This window comes from Passer domesticus, chromosome 4, assembly GCF_036417665.1.
Source record: "Passer domesticus isolate bPasDom1 chromosome 4, bPasDom1.hap1, whole genome shotgun sequence".
In the NCBI taxonomy this organism is placed as follows: Eukaryota; Metazoa; Chordata; class Aves; order Passeriformes; family Passeridae; genus Passer; species Passer domesticus.
This window is the reverse complement of record NC_087477.1, coordinates 41,317,687-41,342,547: the sequence shown is the minus strand read 5'-3', so window position 1 is coordinate 41,342,547 and position 24,861 is coordinate 41,317,687. Positions and strand designations below refer to the sequence as shown.

Here is a 24,861-nt window from a genome sequence, read left to right as displayed (position 1 = left end):
GGAAGAGGCCAGTCCTGACAGAGGATTCAAAAATTACATGATTTTCCAGCACGATGTAAAATCTGGTCTAATCAATGACACACTGTTTAGAAAAATCACACCTTTATTTGTCTAAAGCTCTGTGTAGTTTAATCTTCCCATTGTTGTGACAACAGAAGAGCTGCACCACTAGGAAAAGTCACCTGAAAGCTTTCAGTAAACAAAAGCCTAATGCTTTGGGATGAATGGATTAATCTACACCTCTTAAAGCGGATTTGAGACTACACTGGGCTCTGAAAGATAGGCTGCATTAGAGACCTAAGAAACCTGAACATCTAAGAAAGGAAAAAGAAAAAACTTCCATTTCAGGAAAAATGTTTGGCAGGAAGCTTTCTTTCACAGGTATGGAATTACAGAATGAATTCTTGCCAAATGCTAAAGCTCAACTTCAAATATACCATTGTCAAGAGAAATGGTTAAAAATAGTTGCAGATACTAATACCATATTCCATATTAGAAAAAGAATATTTTAACCTCACCCAGAACATGTTTTAGGAGATTTTACTCAGATGAAGAACCTATTTTAAGCACATAGTTAGACATGCCAAAAAACTTCAAAAAATGTTTAAGCATTTGAAATATGTGCACATGCCATGGTGGAACAAGCCATCTTTTTAGTCTGTTGGACGTGCTGTCTACACATTACATTCTTTTGTCAGAACTGCCATTTTTATTCTAAATTGTTCGGGTAATGTTGTAGGAACAGTGGTAAATCCACAGTTAGCAAGCAAATCTTCTCAAAATTTGCAAGCAAGAGTCTAATTTGTCATTTTTTAGAGTGTAGCTGCTTACTACAAAGAGGGGACCCCAAAAGTCATAGCTATCCAACCACCACTTGTAATATGTAACTAGGAATGAAATCCTCAATCCCCAATATTTGAACTCTCTTGCTAAACTGACTGCAACAGCTATCACCATTTATTTTTATACATTTGTGCAACATTCACCCTCCTGTAGCTACGTGTTGTCTCGGGTGTAAGGGTTAGGTAAACTAAAGGTACAACAGGCACATTAGCTGAACATCTGTCAGCTCGCTCCGAATCGACACTGCTCTCTTCCTTCTGAACCAAAGCTTTTATCCAAAGTGTTGCCAAATGCAGATTGCAAAAGGGCACTGATCCAAATAATTAATGCTATTTATAAAGATCTAAGAAATATCTGTAACAATAGACAGACTTTTCTGCACCAAAACTGTAACCAATGCCAATACTACTCCTCCATCTTAGTACATTTTCTGAATTATTTAGGACCAATTTAGGGTACTCAGCGAATGAATGCTCATACTGGGGATAAGGTATCTTGCTGCCATAGGCCTGTTTCAAGTTTTCACCCACAAAAATCCTTTGAAAGGACGAAGTAGAATACACAGCCCTTACTTTACATGGCTAGTGCTTCTAGCCATGTGAAGGAAGGCAGTGGAGAGCCCGAGCTAGTACCAATTCAGGCAGGTACATCCAAGGAATGGCATGCCACACCTCAAGGCCTTTCCAATGATCCAACACTACCAGGCCAATGCCTGAACAGCGACCCAGTCAGGAAATCTACGCAATCTGTCTCACAGCTCAGCTTAGCAGTCACCAGCCTCCTCACCAAAACAGAAGGGAGAGACCCACTTACAAGCAGGCCAATGAACAACCCTGATGAATCATCCCCGTGGTCCTGCCCACCTGAAACAGAAGATGCAGAGCAGCAGGGCTGCTCACAATGGCCATTCCCACCTGGCTTCTGGCAAGGAATGCTTCTAGGAGTGCAGTTTTCTGTAGCCATTTGAGCAAATAGATCAAATACTACATGATACAAAATGCCCCTTAAGCAGAAAAAACAATTCACATGAGCCAATATCCATTTCAAAAGTGTGAGAATTTCATTCAGCACTCTTACCTTAACAGATGTGTTGAATCTTATGCAGAAGTCCCTAAATATCTGGAAACATTCATCCAACTTCATAGTTTCTTTGTCTTCACAGAAAAAGTCAATGAGAGCATTTCCCTCCTTTTGCAGTTCTCGTTTCTGATGTTCAAGCTCCTTTAGATGCCTTACAGCAAACTGTAGCATACACACATGAACCAGACAGAAAAATTAAAGTCACAACAGGTCATGCATATATTAGGAAGTTATGAACTTCATGTTCCAACCTAGAAGCTGCTACAAAGCCCAGGAAATTAAAATTTTGAAGGAGATCTCGTACTAAAAAAAGGACACATGGAATTTCAGCAAACTGAGTAAAGAAGGTCAGGAAAAATGGATCAATCAAAATGTACATTCTAGTGACTACGATGGAAACCATTAAAAAGTTCAAAAGCCCTTGAACAAACTTACTGCTTTAAGTTTTAGATGAGTAAAATCAAAGACTGTACTAGAACACTGACAGACCTCCTGGGAGCTCCTTAAAAGCTCCTATTCCTTATTTTCCCATTTCCCCTTCAACCCTCAACTAAGAATGAAGGATTAATTCCTCCTCCCCACTTTTCCAAAAACACACATGAACTGATTAATGGATATACATCACAAAATCAATTCCTTCCTAAGGTGACCCTACACCACAGTAAAAAACTTTTCATACCTGAAAGGTAAGGAGCCACTGAAATTACATATATTTTAACACATCCAGAAAATATTCCCCAGAAGTAGCACTTTGAATCGTAAGTGTAGAGCAATATAGACAGGATGGGAGTAGTTTAGTGGAAGAAGATTCAGGAGGAAGAGAATAAGGCTGTGATTAGATTTTGAGCAGCAGAACTCCTTAAAACACTTTTATCAGGTGCCCTGTCTCCTCTATCTGCATCACCAGCTATCCACTTCTGTCCTTGCACAATACCCCATCTGACACCACCTGCAGCTCAAAGTAACCTGAGAAGGAAAGTTAATTTTTCAGACAAATCTCTTCTCTAACTCACAGTCACCTACATATTTTTCATAACGTAGCACTGGGGTGGGAAAATGCAGAAAATGGAGGCACTGGTGACCACTTAATCCAAACCCGCTTTTAGGAATTACTTGGAAAATTATACCACCAGGTTAGGAACAAATATGATTTGTTAGTCTTAAAAAAAAAAAAAAGAAAAAAGAGGGAGAAAAATTCCCACAATAAAATCTGAAGATAAACTGGACAACTGATAAAAGCATAGATAAAAAAATAGTTCCTCCCACATATTTCAGGAATTTATTCACAAGGGTGAAATAATCAAAGCTGACTTTTAGATCAGCTTGGTTATCACCTGTAATTTAGAAACAAAATCCGGAAGTGTTTATGCAAGGTATGCATTTGTAAAATTATTTTTTCCCCAACATTTCTTTTGGAATGTGGCCTAAACAAGGTTGTAGTGTTACATAAAACCACCTATTCAATTTTTAAAAATCCCAAACATGTTAAAACATAACGTTAAAGAGTCTGGGTGCAATGGATAAAAGCCAACAATTCAGAGTGAACGAGGACAGGTATTTCAATCTTAACCTGCCCCTTTCTTCATCAGCTTTTCATCTCCTGAAAAAACTACAGGGACTATTAACTACATTTGCAAGTTGAAAATCAGGGCGGGTTAAGTTCCAGATCAACACCTGCCTTCTTACTTTTAATAATTACCTGTAGTGTGAAGCAGAAAAAATAATTTAAGTGAAGTATAATATGTATTTCTCAAGGCATCACCACATGCTCAGAAAATACCAAGATCTCTGCTTCCAAGGTAAGTGCTATATACATCCAGGCTGTAAAGTCACTGCAGTACTTAATAAAATAGAAAAAATGAGAACCCACACGGACATAATGGTATGGCTCTGAATAAGAGACTCTGTGTTAAGGGTAAATTCGTAGAGAAAAGAGTCCCTTACCCTTCCAGCTTCTAGCAATATCTCTTCAGTCACCCAGCAAACAAGATTCATCCCTCAGCACACCCTCAGCTAAAACTGATGTGCTCCAGAATAACATAACATGCACACATTATATTTTGGGCAGCTGCAAAGTACAAAACCATAGACCACTCCAAATTGTCTCATATTTTAACTACTGATCTTCATCAGTAACTTCGCACGCACTAAACACGCTTGCCTAACAAGCCTTGGGCAATGTACACTCAGTATCCCTCCCTGTAAAAACACAGCCCTTCCAACAATCTTACTTGACAAACAGCGTGAGGCTGGAACACCTTTGTACAACTGACAGGCTAGGCATATTAAAACAGTGCTTCTGTTTATTGACAGGTCCACACAAATTACATTCAGCTGAGGAATGCTGCTGTATTCAGGCAACAGTAACACATTAACACAGATAACCTACAAACCTGGAGAAAGTTTTCCATCTGGTGAAAGAGTTTTGGGTCTCGTCGGACGCTGTCTTTAACAGATCTTGTCTTGACAGACAGCGAGTGCAGCTCTGCTTCTACACTATCAATGGATAACCTAAAAATAGCACGTACAGAGAACGTTTATCAAAAGAGAAGGAGTGGCCCACAGGTTAGCCACAACTGCAAAAGTGGATGCTTTACATGAGGTGCAAACAGGCTATCAAACAAGACCTGCCTGTTCAGGAAATCTTTCCAGAGTAGACACTGAAAATTAGGAGAGAGATAAGCACATTTCTTCTTATTTGCAACCTGAAAAGATTCCCATGGGGTGTGGTTTCATGATTAACTCCAGCCAGTCCTACCCACCTAACCTTAGAAAGGTTACTGCTGCCCTGCCTCTGTCCAGGTGCTCCTTTTCTCTCCTGGTGCCTAGCACTTATTTTTGAGATGGCCAGCCACCTCCGTGAAGTGAAAATTAACCTAGGAAAGGAGAAAGCCAATTTTCCTGACTGACTACATGACTGTTTGAGTGCAGGAGCTACCACAAAAAGGAGGCCACAAGAGACCATCAGCCTACTACTGATTTTGGCAGTAGCATCTGGCATCCTGAAATCACGCATTACACTCTTCTAAGCAGTCACAGCAATGCAACCCACAGTCTCAACCCACAGTTACAATATTTCATCCTTCTAGTAAACACCAACAGTGAAGCTGCTGCTGTGAAAAGGGAACTCAGAAACAGAAGATCACAGGAATCTGATCTGGTGTAATCTAAGCATTGTCCTGGGAGACCCACATTCCACACAACATGAGCTCCCACCTAAACCTCCCAGTCACATGCTTCTAAACCTATGGAATTTCCTTCACAACTAAACTTTGCCTAGGAATTGAAGCAGTATAGTTAGCCAAGTGATAAGAACTAACAACTGTACACATGCTCCTCCTAAGGCTGCCTCACCAGCAGCACGACTTTCAAACACTAAAGCTGAAGAACTTGTGGCAGCCTGATTGAAATGCACATGGCAGCAGATGGTGATGCATCTCTAAGTTTGTCAGCACACACACGAATTAATATCATGTGTCTCTGTGTACTTAATCTGCAAAGTTTAGTTCCCTGTTTTGGGAAAACGTGGCTTTGCAAGTAGGAAAAGCAGTAGAAAATACAGGCTACATTTTTCTGCTTGTGAAGGAGGAAGAGGATGGCCTACAAATAAAGAAGGAAAGACAACAAAAAATAAAGAATGTAATGGTAGTTGTTTTAACACGCTCTAACTGGGTGGATTTATGAGTAACTTGTACATGACAATTCTCTCTAAAGACCTTCCTCATGCCCAGTGGTGAGGTACATATTTAATTTTGTTTCATTTTCATGTACAAAGTGCACTCCCTGAATAGACTTCGGCATGAGTTACAACAGAAGATTTTCAACATTAACAAATGTGATCAAAGAACATAGTGGTTAGAAAATAAATATCACCAAATTTGGGACTCTGCCTGTTTCTCTCCCGTTTGCCAGGGGGCTTGGATGCTGAGGAAAGCTACATTCCCTAGCAGGCCACATGGCAAACTGCCAAAAAGGTGTGTGGGTTGGATGGCAGAGAGCCACACAGGTGGTCCCTCAAAAAATTTTCTGATTAACTCCATGGCCACTCCTTTCCTCAGAAGATTTCAGTCTTTTGCAGACATTACTTAAGCCTCCATCAGATCTAAGAAAATGGATCCATTTTGCAGCTGGGAAAAGAATGTAAATAGATTGCCCTAAGCTCGAGAGTAAGGAAGTAGCAAAACTGGGAACAGAACTTCAGCATTGCTGGCTTCCAGGTGTCAGATTTAGATCACACTGTCTCACAAAAGTAAGCACAGTTACTGAGGTACAAATCAGCTTCAGTTTAAAAATATGCAGCTTCAGACTTTAAGCTGAAAAAATACAGAGCCACAAACCCTTCAGATTTTTCAACCAAGACAGCAAATGAAACCTCAAAAAGCATCTAAGTGAAGCCAGGGCCAGCACCTGCCCCTGGTACCAGATTTGGAAAAGTACTGTAGCCTGCTCAGAAACTGATGGAAATTGGTTTAAGGAAAAAGAGTATCATGCTTTTAGTTCAATCCCTTGAAAGTAATGAATAGGCCCATGCATTTGACAGAGACAGAATTACCAAAAACCTATGGAGATCATGTAATAAAAAAACCTCATACCTGAAGGCACATTGCAGGCATACTTCTGCTAGTAAATGGAAATGAAGACCTCAAAGCTACAGTAAACATTTGCTAAGATCTGGTTTTGTGCCAAGACTTTCCTAAATAAGCCTCATTGCTTCACAAATGAGAAAATTCCAATTTCACTCAAACCATAAGTTTTCAGTTTTCTTTTAACTCACCTGGCGGCATCATGAACACTCCTAATTTTTTCTGAAAAGTTGAGAAGAGCAGCATCTTTCTTTTGGGCTTCCTGAAACAAACAGAACAAAACCAAAACACACACAATCCATTAACATTCCACCACCATGCCAAAATCCCTAAGTCTGGCAGTTCTAAAGCTTCTGGGAGGGCACTTAAAGGTTTCTCTCTTGCACTGTTTTTCTTCCCATTCAATCCTAACACAACTGAGTGGAGGAAAGAAAAGCAGGGATCAGAACTGGAGATGTTAAACAACAGCTTCCATTTTTCAGTGTAAAATAATAGCTCCACTTCTGCCAGTGAACATAAGCCAGATGTATTAATAAGGAATGTAAGGGAAAGAACAATTTACTGATGCCATTGTTTGAGCAGATACAATGCTTCCTCCACAAACATCAATTTATACCCTATTAAATCTCTTAAGCCAGTTTGTACACAGATAACCAAAGTCAAATAGATGCATTTAAATTCTCTGCCTTTTAAAATCAAAAAGTTTGAAAGAAAGGAAAATAGCTTGAAAATGTCTGCTTTAAAAAACACACATCAGTCATTGAGGGAGGAAGAAAAAGCTATCAAGAAGGCTGCTTAAAAGATTCAATGGGAAGATTGAGAGAATTTTTATCAAAATAAGCCACTTCCACAGTGTAAGAATTTGGGATAATAAGAGAAAATCTACAATGAAGAAATTTGATATATTATTTCTTTCTACATGATACAAAAACTTAAGCTTTCCATGGGTTTCCCAATAGGATAACCAGGTAGAAGCAATTTTTGGTGAATTTTGTAGCAGGAGACGAAAGGTGAAGACTAGATCAAAGCTGTAGGACAGTTGCTTTTTTTGGAGGCACGTGGCCCCTTATATTGTGTACCAATTAATGGATCTTTATTTGTAGAAGTTGTTTACACCAGCAAAACAGATTTTCTATACCTGAGCAACAAAATGCAGCAGACTCATCCCAGGTTTGTTTGCCTTTGTGTCTGCCAGCTTCAGCAGCGACGACAGTTTAAATCCAACAGCATTGCCAGCATAACCTCCCTAAAAGAAGCAATTTGCAGAAAAGCAAATGAGAAGCTGAGGCATGACATCAGAGCACTGCAGCACTAACAAGGAAGTGTGGCCCACCAGCCATCTCCCCGTGGGATGTCACTTACCGCATTCATAATATTTCCAGCCTGAAGGACCAAGTGCAATATGGAATGCAGCTCCTCACAAGTCATTAACTCTGTAAGGAACAAGAAAATTGCTGTCTAACAATTGTTTGTTTAGAAATATAGTCAGTTACCAAGCTCCTCTTCACCTCAAGCTTTTTTCTTTTTTTAAAAAATTTGACAAGAAACTCCAATAAACTGAAGAGGTCATGGGAAAGATAATGGTACTATATAATTCCAATTCACAAGCACAACTAACAAACCTCAAGACTTTAAGTTAGCAAGTGTAGTATTTCCAAGGCAACCTCCAGCAGCTAAGGAAACATTTGGGGCCTAATCCTGCAATGTGCAAAGTGTCTCATGCAAGTGGTTAAGTATCCTCACCACCTACTCATTATTCCAGTGTGAGGCAAGTGTTCTGCACCCTGCAGGATCCATTTGCCATCTGCCAGGACTGGGCTTTTGAACAACTACTCTTTTTTTTAGGAGACTTGGCCATAAGGCCTGAAAAGATAACAGACAATGTTTAAATTTTCCTTGCTTATCCCACTCCCACTATGATTCATCATTTTATTTCTGTATGATCACCAACTCAGAGCAGTATTTGTTTTACTTGTCATATCAAAGATGATTTAGCACAAAGTTATATTCAGTGTGACAAAGAGTCACATGGAACAAAACAGCCTTTTAAAGTTTTCCCATCACACAAGCCTGGTTTGTATGTATGTTCATTTCTTTGCAAAATGCACAGTACTGTTCTATCTGAATTCATGCACCTTTTCACCCAGCCACATACGAGCAAAAAACAACATATGTGCAAAAAACAATGTATGTGCACCAGAGGGATTGCCTTAGAAATAAGATGTGAAAATTGAAAACTGTAAAGAGTTAATAAATGTGGCACAGCAAACCAAGCAACTCCAAATTTGCAATTACCCATATGGCAAGAAAATCAATATGAGCTGGTTGTAATTTGAGGTACTACATGTTATATTAATGAAGAAAATAAAAGGTGGAATACTTTTGATTGTAGTGTAAATACTTTTTAAAACTATTTTGGTTCCAAGCCCACATTCTATAATTTATCCTGCATTCAGCTGATCCACACAATACAGTAATGAATAATTTTGGAAGCCCATAGCCCTTACACATTTGTATTTCAATACTGGCAACCTAAAAATATTGAAATAGTTAAATAACCTTTGATTTAACAAGATAGATTCAAGGTGAGGACACAAGGAGGAAGAGAGAGGAGAGAATAAATATGAGCAGAGCAAATTTCACAAGGCCAAGAGGAGAAGGCAACTTCTAAAGACTTCACATAGTAAGAGCCTACTCCATGTCACTGTGACATCCATCCATCTGCAGGCTAGATGAGAATCCACCAGGCTGTTTAGACCATCCTAACCCTTAGTGATTATCAGCATTAAAGTTGAAGTAAATATTCTCTCAGTTTAATTACAGGAAACAAACCCAGGAGACAGCAATAGAAAAGGAGACATAATTCTTAAACAACTTCAGGCTATCAACAAACCCTGAAGTGAAAAGACCAAAAGGAGAAGAGCACATGACAAAGTGGACTGAACACAGGGAAGGCCCAGTCAGTGATTTGCGTGACCGTCCTGCTGCAGGAGCTGGAGACCAAAGTGTCTCCTCTCTGGAGGGAATTAATGCACCAGTTTACATATGTCTTGGGTGAAGGACACGAAGGACATTAAGGTGTGGCTACTTTTATACATAACATATTCCCTCACATATGTCTGTTGCTCAAAACACAAAGAAAATTATTTTAAAGAGATCCTAATAAAAGGCCAAACTCAGACCTAATCCTAAGTACTGCACACTTTCCTGAGTCGATGAGAAGTTCAGTCTCCACTGGTGGGAAAATGCTTTTTTTTCCCTTTGCTTTCACTTGAAAGGACTATTCTAATCACCAGTGCTCATAATAGAATATTTTAATTAGTGCGCCATTTTATAGCACTACAAGCAGCCTAAGCAGTGATCTAGTAGCCTGTCAAAAAATTTCCAACATGAAACAGGAATTTCATATTGAGGAACAGGACAAAGTGGCACTCAAGATACTGTAAAGGGTCAGCATTAATGTTTAACTGGAACCAGGAAATCAACTATTTTCCTGCAGAGTAGAAGACATTACCCAACAAACAGCCATCTGCAGCAGTTCAGAACTTGAGAAATGTAAAGAGCAGAACAGGTATGTAGAGAAACAGAGAACAAAAACAGAAAACCAAGGAATAGCAAAGGTATTCTTTACAATAAAGATTTTAACCTATCAATATTGCCACCTCAAAAGGTAGTGGCCTATAGAAAAATTGAGAAAAGAGTAATTTTTTTTCTATGGATCTCTGAAAGAATAAGAAGAGAGGTGTGGCAACCACATTCCATCAAAGGGAGAGCAGTGCAGGAATAAGCAAACTGTACTCAAAAGATGACATCCTAATTTAGTCATAGACACTTTTGCTTCTGTCAGTTTAGGGCATATTCCTTTTAAGCTTTGAACATGAATTTGTTGCTAGTGTACCCAAAGTCTCCAGATTTTTGATTTTGGAAGCAAAGATCCACCAGGCACACCCTGATGGCATTTGTCAGAGGGGAGTTAGCCTCCTTTTAATAGCCAAGGTACCTGAAATTCAAGCTCTGGTCTTCGTAATGCAGACTAATTAACATGCTAACAAAAACAAGAGTATTAGGCATGTCCCAACATATTTAATTACCTTTTGTTGCCCGTCTTATAATTTTCATGTCATCCTGTAGAGAGGCACAGGAGGGTGAGAACTCCCTCTCCAACACCATGGCTTCAATCCTAAGAGCATAGCTGGAGTACACAAACAAATTTAGAACTGACAGCCAAAAAAGAACACTTATCATAAACAGAACAAACCAACTATCTCCTTACTTTGGCACCTGGATTAGCAAGTACATGAAGGAATCAGCTTGAGACAGTTTTGATACATCTCCATCAAAGGCTTTTAATTTCTTTACCTAGAAAAGAGGAAAAAAAAACACTAGCAAAGAATTTCATGAAAGATCAAGATTAACCTGACTTTGGAAGGCAACACCTTGAAAAGCAGTAAATTTAAATGAAGGCATTGGAAAGTCCACCCAGTGAATGGCTTCACTGTCCCAAGATCCTGTAATTTGCACACACCCCAACCACAAAAAAAAAATAAATTAAAAATAGAGCCACTCTTCTCCCAAAAAACCAGCTACACAATCCAGCAGCAGAAACCATGATGCAACCATTCTGATTGCTGATTTTGATTTCTGATCAATGACTGCTTTCATCACTATGTTTAGGATACTGATGATGATTTCAAAAATGACCCTCAACTCTTCAACAACTGTGATGTACACTTGGGCATAGCATAACTGTGTTCAGAATATCCAGCATTGGACTGCCTAGATCTTATTGGCACAATGCAACTAAACTTTAAGTTACGGGGTTTTTTCAAGATATTTGCTTCAACCATTTCCCCTAAAATGCTCTTAAGGGGTAAACATAATGATCTTGAGTTTGTATTATTTTCATTAATATGAAATATTTTAAAGATAAATGCAATCTTGCATTTTAAGTAATTTTTTGTCAGAACCCTCAGTACTCTGAGGACACCATTTACATGCAAAGGAAATATCACTGCATTAATTTTGTCGATCTTCCTTCCCAGCTCCACCAAAATCCATATATTTGCATGATCTGGAAGCCACTGATCCACCCACATACTCACTATTTGTTTATATAGAAGAACTGAAAAATACATGCACATATGTTTAAGCGTAACTGGAATTTCTTCCACATCTTCCAACACAGCAACTGTGTCCAAAAGCAGAGCTCACTCTCAGCTACACTATTTCTTCATTCGACCAACAAGCTCTCACCCAGCAGCAGCTATATGTGTCCACTAATTTACACACCAGCCCATCACCCTTCCTTTGTGTAACATCACACTTAAAGCCCGTGCACAACCACATTTACACAGATGGTTTTTAGTTTTAGAAAGCATATTAAGCTATTGGAGAGAAGGACACTACATCAGGGCCTCAACAGTTACCCCCCACCGCCATGATTTAGCAAGATATCCACAGGTTTTGCTAAAGAATCAGCCTACAAATTAATGACTTCGGTTCTTTGTCTGCTTTGACAGTAAAAAGCAGCTGATCTGTAGTGGAAGAAAAATATGCTATGCTAAATCAGGGCTCTGAACTAATAGAAGAAAAGGATTATTTTAATAGCTTTTTTCTGCTTTATTCCTATTTCTTTCCACACCATAAAAAATAGAAATGTTGAGAATACATTAAGAAAGAGAAAAAGACAAGTTAATCACACAGAATGAAAAAGAATTCCTTTTCAAATTAAAAACCACATAAACAAACAAATGAACAGAAAAAAAAACCTAACAAATACTTACAACCAAGAAAGAAACCTCTAATCAGAGAGCAATTTTTATTCAGGCTATCTTGCTCCACTTCCTAACACTGCCACCCCCTTCTCATTTAACTCAAGACACTCAGACAACAGCTCTCCTTCTAAAGATAAACAGCATAACCATTTTTTTTTAGGCCTGAGAAAACTCCTAATTTACTGAGTAATTCAAGAAGTCTGCCAACAAAAAAACAGGAAAGACCAGACTTGACATTCCTGATAATTCTAAGGTGTTAAATGAGCAAGAAACAAACCCAAAATAAACACTTTTTCTACCTCATTAAGTGGGGAGTGAGAGATAGTATACTGTCTCAATCTTTAAAGGTTCTTTAACCTAGCTTCCCAAAACTAGAGGACCGCAACCTAAAAAAAAAAAATCTGCAAATTCGCCAACTTCATTTTACTATCTTGCAAATACCAGTGTTTGCCTGAAAAGGATACAGGCATTCAGATACAGGAGAGAGGGAGGAAAGACAGAAAAGCAGCCCACCAAAAAAACCCATGCCACCTTATCAAAATCAGACCATATAAGCCACAGGTTAATTATAGGAAGATGCAATTTGAAGATTTAAATGCACAAAAAGTGAACAAGAGATCCTGAGACAGGAGTACTAACTTATTCATGCTACCAGTACTATATTTGAATATACTTTCAACAGTAAGTAGAAATCAATGTGTTCTATGTGCAATTTTAGTTTTAAATGCACTGGATGAAATCCTCTTTCTTCTATCCTACTAGGAAAAACGCCTGGAGTCACATGAGTGACTAAATCCCAGAATTAACTCCGAAGAGGAACATTCCTAAACATGCACAACAGAAGACATTGACAAGGCTGCCTTCTGATGGGTAGGATGGGGTGTGAATGTCATCATGCAAAAAGCTCTGGGCAATAGTGAGCCCAGAAGAAAGTCTGTGTAATCAGACTTGAAACAAAGATGTGCTCATCACCCCACTTTTCCCAGCCTACATCAACCACCTTAACCCCCACTGTCTTCTCCTTGGATATCCCAAACTACCTTTGTAAGAAGCATCAAGGCAGCCCACCCAAGAAGCCCAAACCCCAAGGATGCTGGAGGACAGTGACCCATTCCACAAGCAGACAAAACAGGAACACGACAGAGTTACAAGGTCCTTTTCACCCTGGAATTCAGCAAACACAGCCTGGTTCTCCATACATGTCTGAAGTTTTTCACATAGAAGACTAAATAATCTGTTAACTTGGCCTTAAAATAGTAAATAGTCTGGGAAATAGCTAAGGTAAAGATAGGACAGCAATTATTCTGTGTTCCCTTTTTTATTAATAATTTCATAATTTAAAAATAATTCTCACCATGAAGGAAAAAAAAAGTTATTTGACTTTATCAACACTACCAATAAACTAAAGAAAACAACTTCTGAACCCCAAAGCTAAAAAATTACTGGAACACATTTTGGATGTCTGTCATGACACGTTCTAAGGAGGCTATTCAAAATCCCATGGGACTGCCTCTACTCTCTGCTGCCACGCTGTCCAAGTATTCTCCAAGAAAACTGAGATTCTCTGATGGCTCCCAGAATTGGGGGGTCAAATTCAAATACCAACTGCAGCCAGGAGCTGCAAAGAAACCACGGGGATTGACAACAATGTTCACTATTAATCATGTTAACAGATATAGTAGCTGGGTTCAAAACACAAGAGAGCTAAAAATGTAGCTTATTATAAAAATGTAACGAATAACCCTATCAGTTCTGGCCTCGACCTCCTCTCTTGGAGCACAACAAAACTTTTCCACAAGAGTAGGCAGCCAGGTACTGAGATATGGCAGTGTAATGTGTATATGCAAGAGAGCATAATTACATTGTATGCTCAGTTCTGTATTACTCAAATTGGGTGCCGAGCTACTAATTTAATTTTTCATTATATTTGTATATGGAATATGCATTTGCACTGTCCATGCATGCCCATGCACACTCAATCTGATTTTAGATACACAAGGTTCTCACGTATATAATTTGCTTAATTTTAAGAACAGTTATGAAACATAGAAAGCCTGATCTTTGATTTGCTTTGTGAACAATTGCAGTAGAGATGCCCATTTCAAGTATGTCATTATACCTGGCAGACACAAAAGCTACTGTATTCAAGTTCTTGGCAATTTTTAAGCTACCAGCAGCACTTCTAGTGGGATTTTATTTTATGGCATAAAACAGGTACCTTGTAGGGTCTTGTAGCTATGCAGGATCTTTGAAGAAGAGGAATAAATATTTTCTCTGTGGGTTTGTTTTTACTATTTAATATCTCCATACCACTGCAAATATTCAGGGCACTAATAAAAAAGAAAGTTAAAAAATATCAATGCCCCAAAAAGCATCACACTGGAATCCAGCTACAAGGGCATGTGGGAAAGCAGATGAGTGAGGCAGTGAAGCACAATGGGGCACGAGCCGGGGCAGTGGCAAACCACTACCAGCAAATGATAAAAAGAAAGGGAGAAAAACCTGAAGGTAATCATAAAGGGCAAAAAAGGAAAAGGAGATGAAAGCTCTAAAGGACAGTCAACCCTGTAAAGCACTGGCTGAGGAAAGGAGAGGGCATTTAACTACAGACATGGTTTGAAAAGGGTAGGGCTGACAGAAACAGCTCCAATAAAGCAGGTGACGGACGACCAGGGTTTGAAATCAGAGTACACGAGCAAAGGACAGGCTTGAGACATTATAAAGGAAGTTAAGACACTGTGTTGATAACCTGGGAGTGCATGTGTGTGGGTGAGCTGATTACCAGTGTGATATGCTCTCTTCTGTATGTATTTCAAGTACAAATTCTGGCTATTCTAGCTCGTTAAACACTGGACTCTCTCAACTTTTGCCAGTCTGGGCCTGTTGAAGAGTGCAATAATATGCACATAAAAGCAGCTAAAAGCTTCTTCTCCGCTCTAGTCAGGATGCCAGTAAATAAAAGCTGTCAGCCATTTCAACAGGGTATCATTCAGAAACAACTAGGAGTCCTTTCAGAAGAGGTACAGCAGAGAAGACAACTGCTTCAATCAAGGCTCCCTGGAAAAAAACAAACTGAAAAAAGAGATGAAGCAGAGGAGATTCCAAATAGGTGTTTCTTTCTCCTTACAAAATTGCTAAGCACAGTGTGGTAGAAACAGCAGGACTTCTAAGAAGGCTTAAACAAAATCAGTGATCTTATGCTAGTTGTTAATGTATTGAGAATCGTTATAAATTTGCTTTTGGCCTTTTTCCTAACCACTGTGTAGTGGCCAGGCCATACATCCATGGACAGCCCTGGACAAAACATTGAGTGGAGCCTTGCTCCATCATGGCTAGCTTCAAGTATTTGTCAAGTTTTTAAAATTAAATATTTGAAAATACCCAAACATTTTAAGTTGTAGGAAAGACTTCACAGCAGTGCCAATATTTCAATAATAGTCTTATTAGTTAATAGTCTTAATAGTTTGAGAAAAACATTCAGTAAGGAGCCTGTATTTGCCATTTACATGCAAAAATCTCCACAACTTTGATAGCTGTTGGGATTTTTCATAGAAAATTAGTAGTACTGACACCTATTTCTGCACGCAAATAGAGTTGCCACATTACAACAGTGCAAACAGAATAATTTTAAAGACAACTGATGTTAAATGCATTTGTTAATCCAAGGACCTAGCCTCCATTGTCAAAAAGCTGGAATACCACCAGGTGCTTGAGATATGATGAACTGAAATGATCTGAAATATGTCACAGAAGTCAAACAAGAGACATGGAGCACATTCAGGTAACGTGACTGGATATCACAACGCTTGTAGATAAGATACAATTGGAGTACAAAGCTGGTGCTTATTCACACCAGGTAAAGTGTAAACTTAAACTTCTTGGTAAAAAAGAAGAAACAAAATAGTCCAGAGTGGCCCTTTCTATGGCTATGATGAAGAATGGCACTCCCCTCCCTCCTTTCACTGTTACAGACTAAGGATTTCAAATAGAAAAGAAAAAGCAGAAGACATCTCAAAGCACAGTTACCGGTGCAGAGCCTACAGAAGGCGCTTGGCCCGCACTACAGCTTGCAAGAAACCTTTGCATACAGGCAAATGTGTCTGCAAATACCTGAGCTGCTGGAAGAGCACACACAGAGCAACTGCAGAAGCCCACCCATGGCTGCAGCAAGACAGACTGCCCTGAACAGCTGCTAACCTTTCAGGACCCGAGTGCTCAGGTCTCTGCTCAGAGCAATTCTCAACTCTTACAACTACAAAGCAGGTCCTCAGGAGATGCATGGAAAGGGCAATGCCAGGGAATCCTTGCTGAGGATGGGTGCAACACTGTGCAGGGACAGGCCAATGTGATGACAGCTTGTTAAAGCTATGTCATGTGATATGACAAAAAAGAAATTAGGGAGTATTAAACAGAAGAGGGGACAGCAGAACAAATAGCACCACTTCACCTGGTATCTCTAGTGGTTCTGGATTATTTGTATGTGGGACTGTAAGCTTCTGATGCCTTTCCCTTAGCAAATGGTGAATCACTATTCTAGGAGACAGTTATTCAGTCTAGGAGGCAGACAATAAACTAAAAAAAAGTAAGGGGATATATCAGAAGAACAATGAACATACATTTAGAGAAAAAATGGTGGGACAGGAAAAATAAAAAGCTCTGAAGCTCCTAAAAAACGCAATTTTTTTAACTGCCTACACTAAAATTTTAGAAGCCACTGTAGTAAATGAGTTACTGGACCCATTTATTCTTAGACCACACCAAGCATGATGACATGAAGGCATGGAAACATTTGTCCATACCAGCAGAAGCATCAGGCCCTTACATTCAGGATTTTCTCCCTGTCTTGCCTGCCACCACCCATCCAGCTCTCAAGGGGAAAAATACAAAAAAGTTCAACAATTATGAGAAGAGTAACAAAGAGGGTCTTTCCCATTTCCGATGCATGCAATTAATTAAATACATACAAACACCTACACCTGCTGGAAAGCAGCCTCTTTCCAGCCTTCTCTTGGGAATAGCAACAAATCTCACGTCTAATGCCCCTTTATTTCTAATACCCTCCTGTATCATAGAATATCTTCCATTAATTTCTCAAGTAACTCCTTAAAAGCACTTCTTAAATCCTCTGGCCCCACTATCTTGAGTGACAGACCTGTTGTCAAATCTGTTGCCAAATAAATAAACATATTTTTTCACTCTTAGCAGTAGCTATTGGGCAGCTAGTGAATCTCATTGAGCATTGCAGACAAAACTGATAAATTCAGCAACTTACACTACAATTCTAGCTGAATGACAATGTTTTTATCACATAGACTACACTAGCTGAAAGGTTTTCTACTTGTCATATAATAACAACCAAGATCTAAGCCAGAAAGAGGAAAAGAAGAAAAAGTGCTTTTCTTTCAGTCTAATTTTCTGACTATAAAGTTAAGTAGGAGTCGCTCTCAAGTTAGTACTCCACTGTTCTCCTCTGTCTGACTTTCAGAGGAAGGAGATAAATTCTGTTTATATAATGGAATATGTACTAAAATGCAAACAAAAGAGGGAAGAGGGATTGGTTTTGAGGTCCCAGAACTACTGTCACTTCTTTTTTTTTGATTGATTACATTTCAACTTGTTATATCCTCCCAACTCTAAGAGATATATTAATCAAGTATACTAACATATCAAGTATACTAACACAATTTTTACAAGATTCTCTGCAAAGGCAGCTCAATGTAGGGTCATAAATTTGATAGCAAAAGACTTGTAGCATGTTCTACTGATGACTGGATCCGAGATTTGCTGCTGCACAGAGGAAACAAAGTGCTCTGACAGTATGACCTTGAAGTGGTAAAGCATGTGAGCTGAGGTTGATCTGTACGTGGACCTTAACTTAGCAATTTCCCAAGTTTCAGCCACTCACTTTGATGTGAAGCACCCAAGCAATTCTAATGCTAATTTTGTCAGGTTTGTGGTTTACATTTCTCTCAAGTACATACAAATGGGTCAGTGCCAACAGTGAGCAGGCAAGGAACTGCACATCATTAAGCAGGGCTCCCAGGTCAGTTGATGAAGCTTCACCTCTTTAATCATGTGAATAGACTTGAAGCTTGGGACCAGGAGGGGAGAAGGCTGAGCTTGGACGTTGGTCATATGGTGATCACAGGAACACTGAAGAGACACTGCTGGTAATTCTGTGCCTTCTAACACGTCCCCTTTGGGCACTAAGCCATGTTAGCAAATTCCATGGGTGCTGAACGTTGGAGCTGCCTTTCTGCCCTATTGAAACCCAGTGACCAGGCCCAGGAACAGACCCAAATGAACCAAGCAGGCAGTGAACCAGAAGGCAAAAAGACAGCAGCACAGGGCTACCAATTTTCAACTCACAGGCACTGCATGAGGCAGGTGCCAAAGAAGTGAATTTTGTTTGCTTAGAATACACTTCAATTCTGAATTTTCTAACCTCCCTAGAGCAGTTATCTGCACACAGGAAGGCTCCAGGTCTTGCTGTTTGTGGGACAAAAGGGACATCATAAAAACAAAATATGTCTTATCAACTCCTTAAAAGCAGGCGAAATTACTTGATGTGAAGGGAATGACTACAGTGTCACCTCAATACCACAAGTCAAATGAACATTAAACATTTGCGCTCAGTGGTTCCCTGTTCCCTAGCCTCAGGAAGGCATTGAGATTCCTCTTTTACAGAGCTTCATGTTGGAATCCCAGTCAGCAGAACTCTACAAAAAATAAGTTCCACATAAAATCATTATTTACCTCCTCTGCTTCTGGTAATAATTTAAGAAATTCATGTAGCAGTTCAGGACCATAAGGCTGACTTCTTCCATGATAAATATCTTCAATGATGGATTCGGCAGACCTTGAAAAAACAATTGAGCACACATATTTCTAACACTTGCAGGGCGAACAGCTACACAGATTGAAAAAACCATGCCTGGACTACTCAACAGAGTTATAAAGAGGTTGTGGATGCATCAGTGTCCACAGCAGCACTGCTCTGACACCATTTTCAGTGATGCCTTTACCGAAGGGCAACGTTATCAGTGAATGCAGACAGCAATGGAAGGGCTCACTCTTGGAAAGGTTGCTCCCATGCCCCTTTCTAATTGTTTACAAAGAGAGGAAGCCAGCGAAAGGCAGCTCACAGGCATTGTTACATGAGGTAAAAGGGCTTCCCTTAACCATACCTGAAAACTCACCTCAACTGGTTAACATCAGCAAACCCTGTTTGATGCTAAGTCATAAATGCACTTATGCATAAGTGCATAAATGAAACATATTAGAAATTACATCAAATTACTTTTGAGAAAACTGCATAAAATGGCAAACTCCAAGGAACAGAGCACAATAATTTATGAGAACTACAAAGACTTCTTACTTTTTGAATTGCTTGAGAAATATCCCAATGTTCATACTTCGTTTTGCATCCAAAATGGAAACCTGAGAGAGAAAGCAAGAGATTAATCTAACAATACCTAAGAAAATAGCATATAAAGCAGATATCATTTCTTAAATTGCTACAGATAACTGTTTGCACCAAATCCCATGCCAAATAAGGAGTCACTTTTATCAACAAAGCTCATATACTACAAAACTAGTTTTTACCAGCGAAATATATAGCACACTCACATCACCTTTCTCCAAGTGAAGCAAAAAATTCCATAGCAACATATAATGAAGGAAAGGATCAATATTTCTATTTCATTACAGAGTAAAAACATTCTTCTTGCTTATTTCATAACCCTGCATCTGCAAGATGTTGCTTATCAGGTTGCTATCACTGTATTACATTTGGAGGCCCCTAGATTATTGAACACCACACTTCAAAACCCATGTAAATTCAGAGGTTTTGTGACAAATGGGACTTCTAAGCAGAGGTCAGGTGCATTACCGATTTAATTCATCCCAACTAACAGCCACACTGACTCAGGGCAAGATAAGTAAGTTGATCTCGAATCAAACCCTGAACACCTAATGCTCAAATCTGTTTGCTTACCTAGAAGCAAACAGAAATCCATAATAAAATAAGTCTCTCCCAGCTTTGTATTTCAAAGTAGGTTTGCTGTATCATCTTATGTATATAATTCTGAAGATTAAGTAGACAGAAAAAAAGCCAAACCCGCCCCACAATATTTCCCCTTAGTTTTGTAAAAAAATTTAAAATCAAAGTGCCTCTTTTATTTTTCTTCCTGTAACAGCATACAAGTTTAAACCTGAGAAGTATGCCCTGTTTTAGCAAATTGTGTCCTTAAGGTTAAAATTTTACCACGGCTATTTTGGTGATAACAGCTACAGAAGTCATGAGATTTACAAGGACAAGAGAATTGTTTCACCTTAACAGTTCCACCTGACGGCTACAATAAAAGAGCTCAGTACACATAGATGTTCAAGACTACTGTTGGACTCGCATGTGTTTGTGGTTTTGACAACTGGAAAGGCATTTTGACCTTTGTGACAGTGCTCAGATTAGAAGTAGATATATAAATGCAACATTGGCATTATCACGAAATTGAATTAGCCTGCAGTCAGCTGGTGACAGTGAAAATATAGGGATGATTAATGGGCTATCCTCAACATACACCCAGGAGACAGCCTCTTTGTCTGCTAAAAATAGTGAGTCATATTGAAAAGTTTTCTGAAATTCTGGAATTTCCTCTCTTCTGAAAACAGTGAAGACTAGAAAACACAGGAAATATCAGCATATTAGTTTTAATTAGATGATTGGTAGCCCAAAGCCCTTCAGTTTTAGCATATGCAGAGATAAGGGGACAGATTGTGGTTTATTCTCCTGTTATCTTAAGAGTTGAGAGGCCCCCAACAGATCATTAAGGAAAAGCCCCTTAACGCAGGACAGGTTCAACTATCTCTCCCCCTGCAGTATCTAATCTTTTTCAAATGTTTTACTTGAGGGACCTCTCACTGACCTCTCTAACTGTAGCTCCAGTCTCCAATTGCTCCAGTCACCCCTAGTTCTCTGTACCAGTTTAAGCCTATAAGCTTTACCATCATTTGGCTTTTGGTTTGTTTGGGGTTTTTAAGCACGTTCAGAGTTAATCTTGTGTACATTTTTAAAATCATAGTCAGTAAATGTTACAAGGAGACTGATCATCAGATGAGTAAACCTTTGTTTTCCATGGCACAACTCAGATTTACAGTACAACCCCAAACAAATTACATAATTTTTTTTTAATATCTTCCCTCGAAGAAAAACAACAAAGGGGAACATATGCAGCTGCATTTGTCTTATCAGCACAACAAAAAAATGTCACAGCTGTTCTTAAGCACCAGGATTTTACATACACTTCTTGCTCTGTATATGATTGTACTCTATTTTTTCTCTGATTTCTTGTTTAGCCACACAATCAGAACAAGTCTCACTTTTTGGTCATTCTCTGCTTGGTGTCTACTTCAAGCTTATCTAAAGTGTTTGAAACTGCTGTCATTACATAAGTACCTTCAAGGAGTTTCCAGATAGGAGCACAAGGAGGAGAAAAGGGGAACCTGGCACATCCCCCATAAATCCAAGCTCCCTGCATACAATACACTATCTTTTATCCCACATTCAGTTGCATATTAGATTCATAAGCTCAGCCTGAACATCTGTTCACAATGTCTACTCTTCTCCACCGAGATTTCATTTGATTTTGTTCATGCAGAGCACTGTCTGCTGTTGCTTTTTACCCTCTGAACATTACCACAGTTTTTTCTAAACTCTGCTCAGTCTGCTCCTCTCTTCTGTTCACACATGCCATCAACGCTGCTGCCAGCACAGCACGTTTCAGGTCTTGCCACCCAAAGGGGTTTTGAAGTGCTGTCCACCAGTAATACCCCTGGACTTCTTGACTCAAAAAGTTACACTGGACTGTAATTGAGAATTGGGAACAGGCATTCCTAGTCCCACTGGGATTCTCCATAGTAAAAAAAAAAACCGTCTCATATGGTTTCCTATGATTTACTTTAGATAAATTCAGGAGAGCTTTCTCCATTCTAATCCTCTACTCTCTGAAGCTGGAAATACTACAATTCTCTCAAATACTTTCCACCATCTCCACACCTGCACTTTGCAAGCCCACGTAAAACATCACAGGTCACTTGCCATCACTTGCCACATCTACTTTACAAACGGTGCAATCTCTAAACCAAGGACAACAATTCACTCATTAATCCACTTTTCATCACCAGAGTATTCAACTCAGCATATTTCCAAAACCTGCAGCAGGCACAGATCACACAGTAGCAGGCCTCAGTTTGACAAATGTTAATCCACCACAGAAATACTCAGTTATCAAGGTACTATGAGAAGGGGGAAATTAGCTTGAGTACCATGGTGAAGTTGTGTTGATGGTAGGAGGATATCTACTCCTGAATCACAACACGAATTTGCAATCAATACAAAAGATTCAGAGGGGTGTTCTGGGAGACACAAAAAGACCCACATCAAAACTGACTTTGTAGTGACTGGAGAAATGAACAGGAGTTTCTTGCCATGAAATCATCAATGAGGAAGAGAAACACAACAAAGAGGATTTATAAGAGATTAGTAAAACAAAACATTGTAGGTTTCTTTGCCCAAGAATAATGGGGTTTCACATGATGGGACACAGTTTATAAATTACAGCAAGCATGGAACAGCCTGGTGGCTCGGGCTTGGTGCTGAAGGTTAGGAAGGATATAAATAACTTCCTGTTTCAGCTTCCACTTCACATTACAACACAGTAACCATCACTCCATGCCTGCAGTCACGGTGCAGCAGAGTGAACCCAGCAGCTTGCTAAAGGGCTGTCCCCACTCTGTGTCATCCTCCCATGTCACGTTCCTAGCCTGCTCTTTCCCTTAGGCAGGCACTGGTACTCATCTCATTTGGTTCTTGCTGTTAGTTCTTCTCTGGATCAACAGGTTGAATCAGCTCTCAAGAAGGTGGAATAAGCATCAGAGCCAGCACAGGGAAAACAGAGAAGGCATGTCTAGCAGAGGGGACAAGAGACATCCTGTTCACTCCTTCCATCTTCCTTCTCTCTGCTCCTCACTGCCCCTTTGCACAGGAATTCTCTGCATCCTTCCTCAAAGTCATCAAATCTCACTCGAAGAGCAGAAACTGCTCCAGTAGAACACAAATAAAGAACCCCACAGCACTCTGCTGAGCTGCTTACTTAAATATGTTTACAGAGGGTGTAATATGTGCATTGCATTATCCCACATCTGTCCAGAGGCAGCGGACAGGTGGGGTGAGGTGAGAGACAGGAGCAGAGGCACAGTTTGAAGGAGAAAGGAAGAGCAGTTCCTCTGGCTGACAAGAAGCTGCTCTGCCCACTCCTGCCAAGCTAACTACAGCCTGGGTGAGCGCCTGCCGTGCCACACTGGGACACCACTGAAGGATGGGGAAAGTAAATTGGCGTGTAAACTTAGCCTTGCACCCCCTATTTTTCAGAGCCTCAAATTACATGGAACCATAGGGCAAATTAAGCCTTTAGTCAAGGAAACATGTTAATTAATCTCCTAAGGGCTTGGTGAGGGCTTGTTTACAAAAAGGAAAGCATTTGCTGTAGGAGTTTGACTCAAGCCTCAAAAGGGACTTCTGTTATAATGATGATGTACATATAAATTCCCTGTATAAACCACTGTCAAGTGAGGAATTCAAAGGACATGCAGTGTTGTAAGCTCCTACATGCATAGAACTTCTACCAAAACTGCTCATAATTTCATAATCAACAGTGATCTCTGGCAAAGGTATGAAACCCCAAATCTCCTCCACAGCCTGTAGGGCAGTGCCCTCAACACTGGCTGAAGAGTAACTCTTCACCACTTGCACTGAAGCTACACCATTGCACCCAGAGGACATCATAGGGACAACAAAGTGCTCTCTGTCCCTGCCCTTCTGTACAGCACTTCAGACACATGCTGCTTTTTTCATATTTGGATCTAAGTAAAAGTTGAGTTTATGCACTTGAAGTTGCCTTGAAAATTCATTGCTGATATACGATGCCAACTAGGCTAATTCCACTATGTAATTATCTAAGAACATTTTTCTTTGCTAGATCATAAAGCACTGTCTAAAATCGACTGTGTTGTACACAAAGGGAACAGAGGTACTGAAACACAAAATGTCCACCTGGCCTTGCTGGTTTATGAAACAACCACAAGAAGAACTAGAGCTCCCTCAGCCCCGCACTCTCTCCACCAGGTCACACAGATTCCGCACACCTCAGCCTGCCCCCAGCTCCTGTGAGCTCTGTAGGTTTTACCAGAGAGCTGAGGACAGCCATCCACACTGAAACAATCGATGGAGCCACAAACAAGGCCTGTGCTCCCACCTCAGCCCCGGCTGAACCAGGGTGAAGCACGTGAGCTGCCGCCCATCTGTATTCCCGCACCTCCACTAACACACTCAGGATTATCTCCTTCCCTCCTTGCTAAGCAGATAGGACTGCAAAGTCCATTAACACATAAGAAATTGCTCACCACTGACACACCACTGCAGCATGCCTGACAAAGCTTAGCGAGCCGCTGGAACACTTTGTCACTTAAGTGGCATCACTGGAGGTAAGTCCTGCTGCCTCACCACCTGCCACGTGCAAAGTCAC

At 39.9% G+C, this 24,861-nt stretch overlaps 1 protein-coding gene across 2 annotated transcripts in view; it reads right to left on the bottom strand.

Annotated features, from left to right (window-relative positions):
* FHDC1 (FH2 domain containing 1) overlaps window positions 1-24,861 on the bottom strand; it is a 36,883-nt gene that overhangs the window by 5,072 nt on the left and 6,950 nt on the right. For both annotated transcript variants that reach the window (XM_064417385.1, XM_064417384.1), the window contains exons 3-11: window positions 19,659-19,720; window positions 19,037-19,139; window positions 10,780-10,865; window positions 10,598-10,698; window positions 7,869-7,939; window positions 7,645-7,752; window positions 6,698-6,768; window positions 4,317-4,434; window positions 1,921-2,085 (exon numbers count right to left, since the gene is read on the bottom strand). In XM_064417385.1, coding sequence (XP_064273455.1) covers window positions 1,921-2,085; window positions 4,317-4,434; window positions 6,698-6,768; window positions 7,645-7,752; window positions 7,869-7,939; window positions 10,598-10,698; window positions 10,780-10,865; window positions 19,037-19,139; window positions 19,659-19,720 — 885 coding nt within the window. The remainder of the gene's footprint in view (window positions 1-1,920; window positions 2,086-4,316; window positions 4,435-6,697; window positions 6,769-7,644; window positions 7,753-7,868; window positions 7,940-10,597; window positions 10,699-10,779; window positions 10,866-19,036; window positions 19,140-19,658; window positions 19,721-24,861) is intronic.